At 39.3% G+C, this 12,205-nt stretch overlaps 1 protein-coding gene across 1 annotated transcript in view; it reads left to right on the top strand.

The window, feature by feature from the left end:
• Positions 1–12,205, top strand: part of USP45 (ubiquitin specific peptidase 45) — a 44,264-nt gene that overhangs the window by 17,665 nt on the left and 14,394 nt on the right. The window contains exon 8 of the mRNA XM_009867974.1: positions 10,020–10,107. Coding sequence (XP_009866276.1) covers positions 10,020–10,107 — 88 coding nt within the window. The remainder of the gene's footprint in view (positions 1–10,019; positions 10,108–12,205) is intronic.

Raw genomic sequence — 12,205 nt, 5'->3', positions numbered from 1 at the left:
ATTAAGTTATTTTGAAAAAAAGGATAAGCTTTTAAACGGGAAACCTCTGCTAGGATGTCTGACCTTGGCATCAATTCAAAAATAAAAAGGGTCTAACAAGTAAGGACTTGAAGCAGTACTGAAATGGCATATGGCTCCAGATTGCAAAGAGCTTACAAGCCCTAAGGAAACTCCTGTTTCTTGGTGTGGAAAATGCTTACAGTGGTGCTTTGTAGGTGCCTTCAATTATGATGGAAACAATCTTGCTTTTTAAAACACCTGTAGAAGACCTATTTAAAAGTTGATACAAATATTTAAATAGTGACTTTACAAGTAAAGTAAACTGTAGAAGCAGAGTAACTGGGGACTGGTACAGGTGAAGACATTAATATTACATGTTAATTTATTTGCTACAGTATTATTATATGGAGTTTTAAGTGTTCTGTAGCAAGAAAGTAAGGAGAAAGTTGCAGCCTCCTTCTGTGCTATACCAGGGCAACCTCACTGCACAAGCATGGGTTTGAAATATGATATAAAGAAACAACAGTTTTTAGACTAGAGTGGGAACAATTTAATTCTGATAAAGAAATCAGTTATTACGTTTTCTTTACCTTCAACATTCAACTTGAGAAACTTAAGTTTTTTCTTTTGTACATGACTTCCTTTTGATTCTTTTGGGCTCTGAAACGTATATGAAGTATCCTGATAGTGATTTTGAGTCAAACACCAGTGTACTCTGTTTAGTGTTATCTACCTGGAAGAAAATATATAGGGAACAAAAATGTGTTGTTTCCTCAATCCTCTTCCTGTTTCAGGGCTGACTCAAAACCGTGATTATAAGAACAAAATTTGGGCAAGAAATGGAGGGAAAATGAGTAAATAAGAGTAATGGGTTTTTTCTCTGCAAGTGTTAAGGATGAAATGGAAAAGATGATGTAAAATATGTTTTGAAACCCACCTGAGCAAACTCAGTGTAAAATAATGACAATGCAGTGCACTTCAGATGGCATTGTGATTTTGAAGGGATCGCTGTTTTGTATCTACGCTGTGTGTGTGTGCTTGTATTTGTGTAGCCATCAACTGATGGCTACACAGTATATCAGTATTAAATCTCAGAGAACTAGTTCTCTTTTTGTTGTTTTTCTTTTATATTTAAGGTGGCCATGTACGTTAATTACCAGCTAAAATTGAATCATGTATCTGTCAGCTTCTGCCATCTCTTGCTTTCATCCCTACTTCTTACTTTTGTTAGCCTTGCAGAACATAGCTTAGATATAAATCCTTTACTAGCTCTAGTATCAATAACAAAAGTGTCACCCACATCCTCTTAGTGAGAAATTAGGTGTTCAGGGGCAGTAAGTGGCTGTGCAGATATGACAGAAGGTTTTAGTCTTTTGATCTTTGGTTACTGAAGGTGACATAAGCAAGAAATAAGAGAGAATTTCAGCAAAATCAGGAGTCTGCAGTGGTGGAGATAGGAGAATGGGAAATCTTTATCTTTGCAGACTGAATGCATTTGCTATATATTGACTTGAACAGTATGACTGCAGTGTTCTGTCACACCTCTTTTACAAAGCCTTTTTTCATTTTGTGGAGTTGGCCTTCCACTATTTAGCAAAGCTGAAATGAAAGAGAGAGGATGGCAAGATGGCAGGAGTCCCAGCTAGGAAGATGTTTGTGTTGCTGCAACATTTTCCATAAACTGCTTTTTGAATCCTACCTAGCAGTCATGCTAAGAAAGTAATCTTAAAGTCATGCACTACCTATGGTCTTCACATGCATTAGCACAAACTCTTTTTACTTAATAATTAAAGTTCAAACAGCATCCTTCCTGAAATGATGACAGGATGAATGTGTAAAATGAAGGAACTAGACTGAAAAAAAAGTTTGTATTTCAGAGAATGTGTCAGAGAAGGACAAGACAGTTAACTACTGGGGAGAAGGGCATGGGCAAGGACTTCTTGTAATAATGTTTTGGTTTTATATATTTTACAGAAAAGTTTGCTGATGCCAGTTGCAACCTCATTTTTATTTTTTTTTAAATTTATTCTTTCACTATCACCGATCTTGCTGTCTCCGTCACAGTCTGCAATATATGACAATATCTTTCTTCAGTAAAGAATTTATGAAGGAGATTGTACAGGTAGGATAGAATAGGATATACTTGTCTGTGATATCAAGAGTTGAATGTAGTGACCCCGGAATTGTCTTCCCAGTCCCAGTCTTTACCATGACATTATTTTTAATAGTTGCAAAACAGGGACACACACTGAGTGGACACACAGGATTTAGACATTTTACTTAATCCTTAGTATAGTCCCTTCCAAATCCTACTAGGCTTCTTACAAATGCTGAAGCTGTCAGCAAGTGATGGTGTGCTGCTATTCTTTACATACTGAGATCTGTCTGCTTGTCAGGACTGTCACAGTATGCTATCTAGCCAAAAAATAACACTGCAGTTTCCTAATAACATTTTTACCCTATGTAGCAGAAGACTGATCCTTTAAAAATTATTACTTTTCCCTGATGGCACAGTTGGATTACATATATAAAAATGCACATCAATTTTGATTATATCGATGGGTTTGGATGGTTTTTTTTTGTTTTTTAATCTCCTGGCTGAATGGTGACATGTGTTCATATTGGATGAGTGGATGCAAGATATAGTGAGGTAATTAAACACCTGACACTTCCCCTCATTTCCAGTTCACTGCTGGAATAACGCTTCTGAGTTTGATGTCCAGAGTTGCTCTTTTTGATGTCCTTGTAGGACTTCAGGACTCCATCTTCTTCAGATGTTGCGATACACAAGAGTTTGAATGCTCACATTTGAACTGAGCATCTTTACTCAAAAATTGAGAAGTGTTCAGTGAAAGAAGACCTAAGAAGTCAGAGAAGGAAGGAAGGAAGAGCTAAAAAGGAGTGGGCGAAGGCATGCAGGAATGTGGGTAGGGGTGAGCAAAGAGCATGTGAAGAGAGGGACCAGGCGCTGCCTTGTTCAGCTGCAGCTCCATCGTGGCACCGGGTGGGATCCCAAAATCTGCAAGTGGGAAACTCCACAACTGGACACACGTTTGCTGCTCAAAAGCAGTCGGAACTGGGACACAATCCTTTCAACTGGGAACTGCTTCTTTAAGAGTCTGGGGAGATCACAATGTGAAGTTCATCATCTTGTGTACAAAAGGGTATTTGTCGTGCTTTTTTTTGTTAAAAGAAAAAAATGATACTGAGTGTTAATTTTATCAAGTGGTGGGGTAGCCAGGTTGAAGAAGGGGAGAAGAAGAAAAGAAATAGATGAGTCTTTCTATAGCAACTGTTTAGCGTCTGGTACTAATTCATCCACTGTTAATTTTGTTAGTGTTGCAGCTGTCAGATGTTTTGCGAGGACAGATTGTGAGCATAGCTACAGGGCCCTTCTGTTGGTTTTCCACTATGCTGAATATCAGGACTGCAGACTTCTGACTTATCTGGAGACTTACTGACAAATGCAACACTGATATATTAAGAGGACATAAATTTTATTTCCTTTATTTGTTATGATTGAATAATTTTATTGGTGGAAGAAAGCTTAGATTTGTGAAGCAAGTAAATGTTGTAGCATATAAGTGATGAATCTAGAAAGTAATTACAGGATTGAGCTGCTTCAAACCTCCAGCAAATAATTATTTATAGAGGTTTTATATTGCTTCATTAACATGCAAGAAAAAATAACATAAATTTTATTGGTGGTCAAAAAATATACAGAGATCTTCCCTCCCCAAGGAGTATTCCTTCTCAGGTGCAGTAAGCAGAACTGAAGACAGAGGTGGGACTGACAGAATATCAGGACAGAGTATCAGATCATGGGCAGTTAGGACAATTGCTTAGTTTTGGAGGGAAATGTAAACAATGCATGGAGAATTCTGCGTTTATTGCTCCTGTGAGGAAATGCCAAGGGAAACCGAAGTAATGTTGCACAAGATTTAGGGGGTGAACGAAGGAGGATTTTTCTCATGAGTTAGGAGTATTTTTGAACCTGTTCTCTTAAAATAATATTGCTATAGAGAAAAATACTTTTTAGAAAAAATCCAACTTGGTTATTTTTCCCATTTGACTTTTACCATTTAAAAATAATAGCAGCAGGACACACAGTTGGATGTTTCCTTGACCAATTGTGAAGGATTATTTTGGGTCTCCATCGTGGATTATTTTGGGTCTCCATCGTGGCTCCATGTGCCTTGCGGATGGTGCTGTGTCATATTCAGGAGCTTTCTGACAAAAGAGGTAGAATTGTCTCAGTGCAGCAGAAGCTGAGTAATTGTCTTTATTTCTGTTAACTTTGTCAGAGTTTCCTTAATTTTAGGACCAAGTTAACAAAGCTGAAAGGGTGAGGATTATGAGTGCAAAGCAGATTAATTGCATGTAAAAGTAGTGTGCATTGACAAGAATCATCTATGCTTGTTCTTAAGTTTTGTGTTCACTTCTTCCACTCAGGAGGAAGACCTGTGCAACATTTTGGACAAGCAGTGCTTGTAGGTACAACCAAGGAAAAACCCAATAATTTCATTACACACTCTGGAGGTGTATCCTCAGTAGCGATGTTCATGTTAACCAGAATAGAGTGTTACAAGATAAAGCCAGTTTGGAGCTTTAGAGACAGGTAACAGAAGCAGGAAGGCTTCATGTCAAAAGGGACTTGAATATTGGGAATTTAGGCAGGAGAGGACATGAAAAGGAGACGTGACAGCAAGGGAAGACAATAAATGATAGAGGGTAAATCAGCTGTGCTTATTTAACTGCCCTTATTAAAGTTAAAGAAGCTGCCTGTGAAACTGAAAGGCAACAGATTCAGAGCCAGGGGACAAAATTTTTTTTTTTTTCTGAATTTTATAGATCTAACCTGTGGAACTTGCTGTCACAGAGTGCTGTTAAAAAATCTTAGCACAACTTGAAGGAAAAAAGAAGTAGACATCCGTATAAAGAAAAAACTTTTTTATAGGGATGCAAGAGATCATGCATAAAAACCTTCACTTGGCTACCAGCTGGTACAAAGAAATTTCTCCAGACTGGTATTTCCATTATGTGGTAAAAAGAGACATATTTTCCCTCTGATGATCAAGTGGGAAGTGGCCCTGTTGTAGCATGTCAGCTATTATGTCTGCTCAGAGCTACTTCTAACAAGTGCTTTTTGCTCAGGTACCAGAGATCCAGTGCATTCCAAGAAAGTGATGGTGCCTCTTTTTCTCTTTTGCTCTCTTTTCTGTCATAGTGCTGCATATAGCTTGGGAGCACAAATGAGAATTACTGATTTAGGCAGAGCAAACCTTTTCATTCTAGCTATTCTATAATGACAGTTGAATGGGTATTTGTGAGTGTCGTTGGGAAAGGTAAATCCTGTGAACTGTGGTCATTCATAAACTGGCCCTTTGCATGATTTTTCGTACCTTTCATTGTTAATTATTCAGTCCTGAGGGATGAATATCTTCATCTGCAGATTAACAAAATTTCTTCTCTCAGGATAACATTAAGTAAACATTTTACTTTGCTTCTCTGTAGCGTACTGCAGTATTAAAGGGGTTCCTCTGCATTTTGCAGTACTGAAAAAAATAAAATAGTATAGTCTGGTTTCTGTTTCCAAGCACTTATTATTGCTTCTAAAGTTTTTCAAGGTATTAGGCTATCTTCTGCTCAAAGGTGACAATTACTGAAAAGGTGATTTTGGAGAGGATTTTTACCAGAGATGGTAGAGATATGGCAGTACTGTGCAGTATGATTGAATGACTGGAATTGTATCTCAGTTTCACTTTTGAAGCATAGCTTCAAAATTAATACAAGATATTAAATATCAAATTAATGTAAAATAGAATGCCTAGAGGACTGGACTGGGTTTTTTTTCTCCTTTGAAAAATCACGTTGTGTAGTTTTTGTTATTAAAACATTGTAGGACATAGACCAACACGAGAAGTATTTCTTGAACTGACAGTCAAGCAGTTATGACTGGTCTCCAGATGAGTAACGAGAGGCTAGATAAGTAGGATGCATGTACATGTCACAGTTGTCCTTCACCACTTATGGCCATTAGCAGGAGTTCAACCTGTTCTGTCATTATCCTGCTGACACTGTACAACAGGTTGTATCGCATTGGCACTGGCTTCCATATGTCAGCACATCTGTGAGCGGTCAACTCAACCAACCATCTTCAAGTCCCCCACTTTTGCCAAGGATCTTGCTTGAAGCATATTTTCAAGGAGACGAGAGCTCACATCTTTTAGTTGTCAGATTTCTGTGTATGAGCATGGATTAATTTCTTTTTTTTATTCCCCCATAATACGGCTTTATAAGTGTAGGAAGTCTCCAGTAAATGCATTGCATGGTGTGAAATTCCCTCCCTTCTCTTTATTTATTGAGGTTTTTTTTGTGCTTCCCTTCAAAAAAGAATGCATTAATCTCAAATGATTTTCCACAGAACATCAGATATTTAGAATTATATACAGCATCGCATAGTGTACGACAGGCAAACTATGTGCTAAGCAATGTGAACAATGACGTAATTTGTCAGTCCAAGTAAATGACTCAAACCTTAGATAGCACCTTTACAAGTCTCTTTCCCAGCCACTTCACTTCTAAAGTAGTGGTTGTTATATTCCCTTCATCCTTTTTGCTGTTAAAATTCAAGCATGGAGGCTTATGTGAGGTTGGAAGAGGATTTAGTGCAAACACAGAGAAGCCTAAATAATCTTGTGCTCCTAGATGCACTACGTGCTAGGAAAATGAAAGACTAAGAAAATAAAAACTTCCATGTCTGAGTTAATCCCCACCTCCCTCTTTCATTTAAGCAAATAAAACTGTGTGGAGCATACGAATAAATTATTTTCCCTTGAGATATCATTTAGTAAATTATTTTTCATCCAAAATTAACCTCCCGCTGATGAACATACAATAATATGCTGCAAACCATGAACAGTAACAAAAGGTATTTCTGGTTTACATTGAGGATCTAGCTCTGTGAGGTGCAAAAACTTCCTGTAACAAGAGTCAAGTAATTAATAATCTTTCTTTTTTACTATGTCTCTTGCAGTGGCCTTGCTTCTGTGGCCAGAAAAAATAAAAATAATAATAAAAAAAATAATTCCCTACTAGTACCAGGATCCAGGTTGTGTAAATGCAAGATTTTGTTTTCTCACTGTACACTGGAGCTATTAATGTGCATATATTGGAGGAGATACGCTGAATATACTCATTCTCACTAACTCAGGAAAACAAAAAAATCTTATAAATAAAACTTATTATAATACTGTGGCTAACTAACTTCGTTTCTCAGAGTTGAACTGATTTTGGTATCTGGTTTAAAAAAGAAAAAAAGATTGTTTCAGATTCCTAGCCACTCAGTGAATGAAACAATGAGAAAACTGTTTTAGCAAATTGAAAAGTGGAACACTGCATGCATGTAAACATGTGCATATATTATTTATATAAACAGGTACCTAAGTTGTTTGGTTTTTATTGAATATGAGTGTTTCACTGGATCCAAAGTAAAGGTTCAGTGTGTGAACCTCATTCAGAATTTTCAGAGTTTTGGAAGGTATTTAGCTTTCATAGGGGAATTAACTGAAAATAAAACGTTTGATTTTAATAGAAGTAAAAAATTGCATTTTAATATTCTTAAACCAATATATTTATTTTTAAGATGATTATATGAAATTTGAATTAATTGGGTTTTTTTTAAAATTTAAAATTAATCTTTCAGGTTTACCTGCACGTGCAGAAGAAATTTTGACTTGAAATAGAATGCTTACCAAAAAAATCACCCACTCTGCTGATTTTGCATTTTACAGTATCCTCATAGTGCAGCATCCTTAAATCATTTTTAACTAGGGATATTGGCGACTTTGTGTCCAAGACGTAGCCACGAAGTACAAATGTGAAAGTATCATGTTTGTAAATGTCACCATGTTGTTTTGCATGCAGGTCCAGATTGATTCCACTTAATTTTAGGCACTGACCTTAGATGCCTCATCACCTTCCATCCTTCTCCAGTTACATCCCAAAGTGCCTCCAGCCAACTGAGACCCTCCTGCCACGGTCCTGCCCATAGCCCAGGGCTGCTGCGCACTAACTTGGCATCTTGATGTCTTGCTCAGCTTTAAATTTAGCTGTTGTGGGGCACCTTCCATGTCTGATGCGTTTTCTGATCGCCTTTAATTTCTCCTGTCCACGAGCACGAACTTGCGAGGCAAAGCCAAGCAGCTTTAGTGCATGAGTGGGAAAGAAACCTCACCTTGAGGAACTCTGGACCACCTGGAGAGTGTGACCGGGCAGGCGAGATAATTGTGCCTGGAGAAAATACTGATACGCGTATTTACAGCTCGACGTACTGGTTAGCCAGAACACGCAATCTGAGGCTAAAAGTGAATACTGGTTCAAATTGCACTTAATAAAATTGAGTAACTGAGTTAAGTGGTTGTTTTTTCTTGCTGCTCTGCCAATTTCATAAAATTCCTCTTTGAGCTCTGCTCAGCCAGTCGTCTCCTGTGATGGATTTTGGAAGGGGGTGCACGTGGCTACATTGTAAGGGGGCCAGTTAGCTCAGTCGGTTAGAGCGTGGTGCTCATAGCACCAAGGTTGCAGGTTCAATCCCCGTTTGGTCCCCATGTGTTTCCTGATCTAGTTGAGAGGCGTCCCTGCCCATGGCAGGGAGGTTGGATTAAATGATCTCTAAGGTCCCTTCCAGCCTAGGCCATTCTATGATCTGCTTGTGCTCTTTTCAGTCTGCAGTGAGAGTCACAGCTGCCATTTGGTGGCATTACTGGAAATGTGAAAAAACCTCAGCCTTGCAAATCCCATTTTAGATTAATTGATCCGAGACTCTAATTAGAGATCTAAAGGGTAACTTGGCTGGAAAGACAGATATGGTTTGGCCAATAAGTTACAGTTAATGTGTCTAGAGATATGTCTTATTTGGGGTTGCAAGAAGCTGGAGATCCAAATTGTGTATGAGAAGCCTTCTAGCTAGGGTTATCTTAGTAAGGATAACACCTTAAGGATCTATTCATAATTGTATTTTGTAATTTTTGCATAATCTGTGCCTGCAAAATATATTTAGGGTGTATTTAGATGCTGTGAGTAGTAAAAAAAGGAATTGACAGGTTTTGAGTAGGAGTGATTGAGACTACTGAATGGCTGCCTTATGAAGATGTTACGTTACCCCCGTGCAGTTGACTAAAACACCACTGGTGTAAATGGTAGCATAGTGTGAAGCAGATGTTTTTCCTCTTTTGACCTATGAGGGTCATGCGGACACTGCTGCTGGACTGAAAAGACTAAAAAAGAATTGCCTTCTCTGTGGAGCCTTTGGTTCTTATTTGTCCTGTGTAGTAAAGAACGATACAAACTCAGCCGGCACCAGTGTCCCTTCTGTGTTTTTGGGCTGACTCCCAAGCTGGCTCATCTCTGCTGGTGCTGTGGCCAGACACCACGGAGGAGGATGGCTTGAAGGACAGTGTGGCCTGAGAGGACAAGGATGACACCAGATGTGTGTTTTCTAAGGCACGTAGTTCCTTTCCTTCAAGACTTCATTGTGAGAGATGAAAAGTTTGGAAATACACTGGATCATTTTTTTTCCAGTTCAGGTTATAGTGCTGTTCCTCATTTACTATGTGCACGTTTGAGATTTATCCTTGATGAAGAGAAGGTGAGATAGCAAGGGAGTTTGAGCATTTTGAAAATCTTGTTTCTCTTTCCTCCATGACATTGGGAATGTTTGGAGATACAGAAGTAAGGGTGTAGTCTGTCAGGAAAGTGCTGTTAGCATGGCTGAAACTCGACTGGCAAAGCTGTATTTTAGTCAAGTCACCGCCAACAGGGTCAAAATGCTACCTAGATGAAAGTGGAGCCTCACTGGTATAATTGCAACCACACCATGGGCTTCTTAAAGCCCCACGAGATCCAGCAGAGATTGCACCTATTTGTGCCCCTTGGCAGTCAACAAGAGTCTGATGTAGACTTTGTCTCATTAAGAACCTCCCAATGTAAGTATAATTTCCTTACCACTTCTTCCCTAGGGCTCCTCGATTTAAAGGGTTCCAGCAGCAAGACAGCCAGGAGCTTCTGCACTATCTGCTGGATGCGATGAGGATTGAAGAAACAAAGGTAACGTCTTTTGTTTTTTAGGTAGCGTCTTTGTGTTTTTAAAGAAATGTGACTGTATGGTAAACTACCAGTCATTGCTTCTATGTTCTTAATGTTCCTAGTGTTTTAAAGATATTCTTAATGGAGTAGGAGTGACTGTTTTTGTTGTTTTGAGAAAAACAGTGACTTTTTTCAAAGAGGATTTGATGATGTTCATGTTGATTCTTTAAATTGCTGATTGGGATAAATTTTTCAGTCAGCAGTAGAAAGAGTATGATAAGTGCATCATGATAACTTTAGGAGTCTGAATGGTTTGTCTTTATTAGAAAAATAAAAGGATAAAAAAAGGACTTCTAGGTGTCAAGAAAGTAGAAGTAGAACCTCTGATCTGGCTGGCAAAGTGCATTTTAAAGCTTTGTGTCTGCTCATAATTTTCACTGAAATCTAGTTCACTGTAAAACAGGGACAAAAATCTTGCAAAATTTCTTGTATCTTTTCGAAGTGTGAAGAACTACTTGTTCTATAAATAAGGTGCTGCTTTTAATTATTTAAAATGTACATCTAAGTGTCCTAAGTGTATGACTAGTTGTATTATATGAGAAATGTCCGCATGTGGTTTTTCTCATATTTCTTTTCCTTTGCTATTTCTGCCTCCTGCATTGTTGAATACAAGGAAGTGAGTGCTTGCATGAACTATTTTGACCATATCTGATTTCATCTGCCTCACTTAGTCTTGGAATGTTATTTTCAGATGATATTTTGGTAAATAGCCTTTTCTAAGTCTCGTCAAAAATAGGTCTTCGAATCTCGTACTGACCAGTGTACTCCCTTTCCCCTCTCGTTTAGTAATGCGATAGATGTCACAATCCTGAGCTGAATTATCTTGGAGATGAGATAAAGAGCTGTGCCTGAGCTCAATTCCTGGCACTGGAGTAGGGCTGAACGAAGCCCTGACCTCCCAGAATGTTAATAGTTATTGGTCTTGTCAGGAGTATACTTGAGCATAAGCAGAACTGAACTACAAGGAGAAATAGCTAAACCTTGACTTTGTCACGCTTACAAAACGAGGTGTTGAACGGGGCACGTGACAGAAGCAGCTGCACTTAGTTAAAAACCAGTTGTGTTTTTGCAGTGGAGGGAAAGTTTGTTTTGTTGTTTGTTTCATGTATTAAAACACAGAAACTATATTTGCTTCACACATGAGAGTTCACCAGAAACAGGATTATTACAGTAGCTAAGGAGTTTCTCCAGTGGGTGACTGCGCTCTCCCCTCAAGTCAGTCTCCTGTGTCACCAGTGAGTGCGCTGCTGTTGTGATAACCTGTGTTTGCCTTTTGAATCGCTTATTATTAGAGAGCGGTGACCGCTACAGGAGCTACCACAAAAAAGCAATGGAAGATGATGAGGATTTTAAGTGGCCTTGTCACTAGGCAGGGAGAGGTTGGTCCCACCCTGCCCTGCAGTTACACCCTTCTGCTGCCCTAATGGTGCAAAACGAGTCTTTATCACCTCAGGCTGCTGCACCATGGACAGTGCTAATAAAAAGTTTAGTCTTGAAAAGAGAAGGTGGAGAGGGAACCGTTTTAATGTATATAAATACCTGAGGAGTGGGTGTCCAGAGGAAGGAGTTAGTCTCTTCTCAGTGGTGCCCAGTAATAGGACAAGGAATAATGGGTGTAAGCTAGAACACAGGAAGTTCCACCTCAACATGAGGAGAAACTTCTTTACTGTGAGGGTGACAGAGCACTGGCACAGGCTGCCCAGAGAGGTTGTGGAGTCTCCTTCTCTGGAGACTTTCAAAACCCACCTGGATGCGTTCCTGTGTGGCTGCCTACACAGGATCTTTTGAGGTCCTTTCCAACCCCTAACATTCTATGACTCTATGAAGCTGTCCTATTTATTTATTTAATTAATTAAATAATCCGGATAAATCCGGATCTGTGTATGACGTGACAAATGGTGAACGTTGGGCCGTTGGTGAGGTGGGCAGGAGCAGCTCTGCCTGCTGCCGGAGCCTGGCAGCTGCCCCCATGGCCTCCCCACAGCCCCAGCCCCGGCTGGGGACCGCCTGCAGCAACCTGCCTGCCCCCGGGATCCTGCCGCAGGGGTTACAGCCACTA

This window comes from Apaloderma vittatum, unplaced genomic scaffold, assembly GCF_000703405.1.
Source record: "Apaloderma vittatum isolate BGI_N311 unplaced genomic scaffold, ASM70340v1 scaffold20844, whole genome shotgun sequence".
NCBI classification, from domain to species: Eukaryota; Metazoa; Chordata; class Aves; order Trogoniformes; family Trogonidae; genus Apaloderma; species Apaloderma vittatum.
Note: the sequence above shows the minus strand (reverse complement) of the source record. Positions and strands in the feature narration are given on the sequence as shown.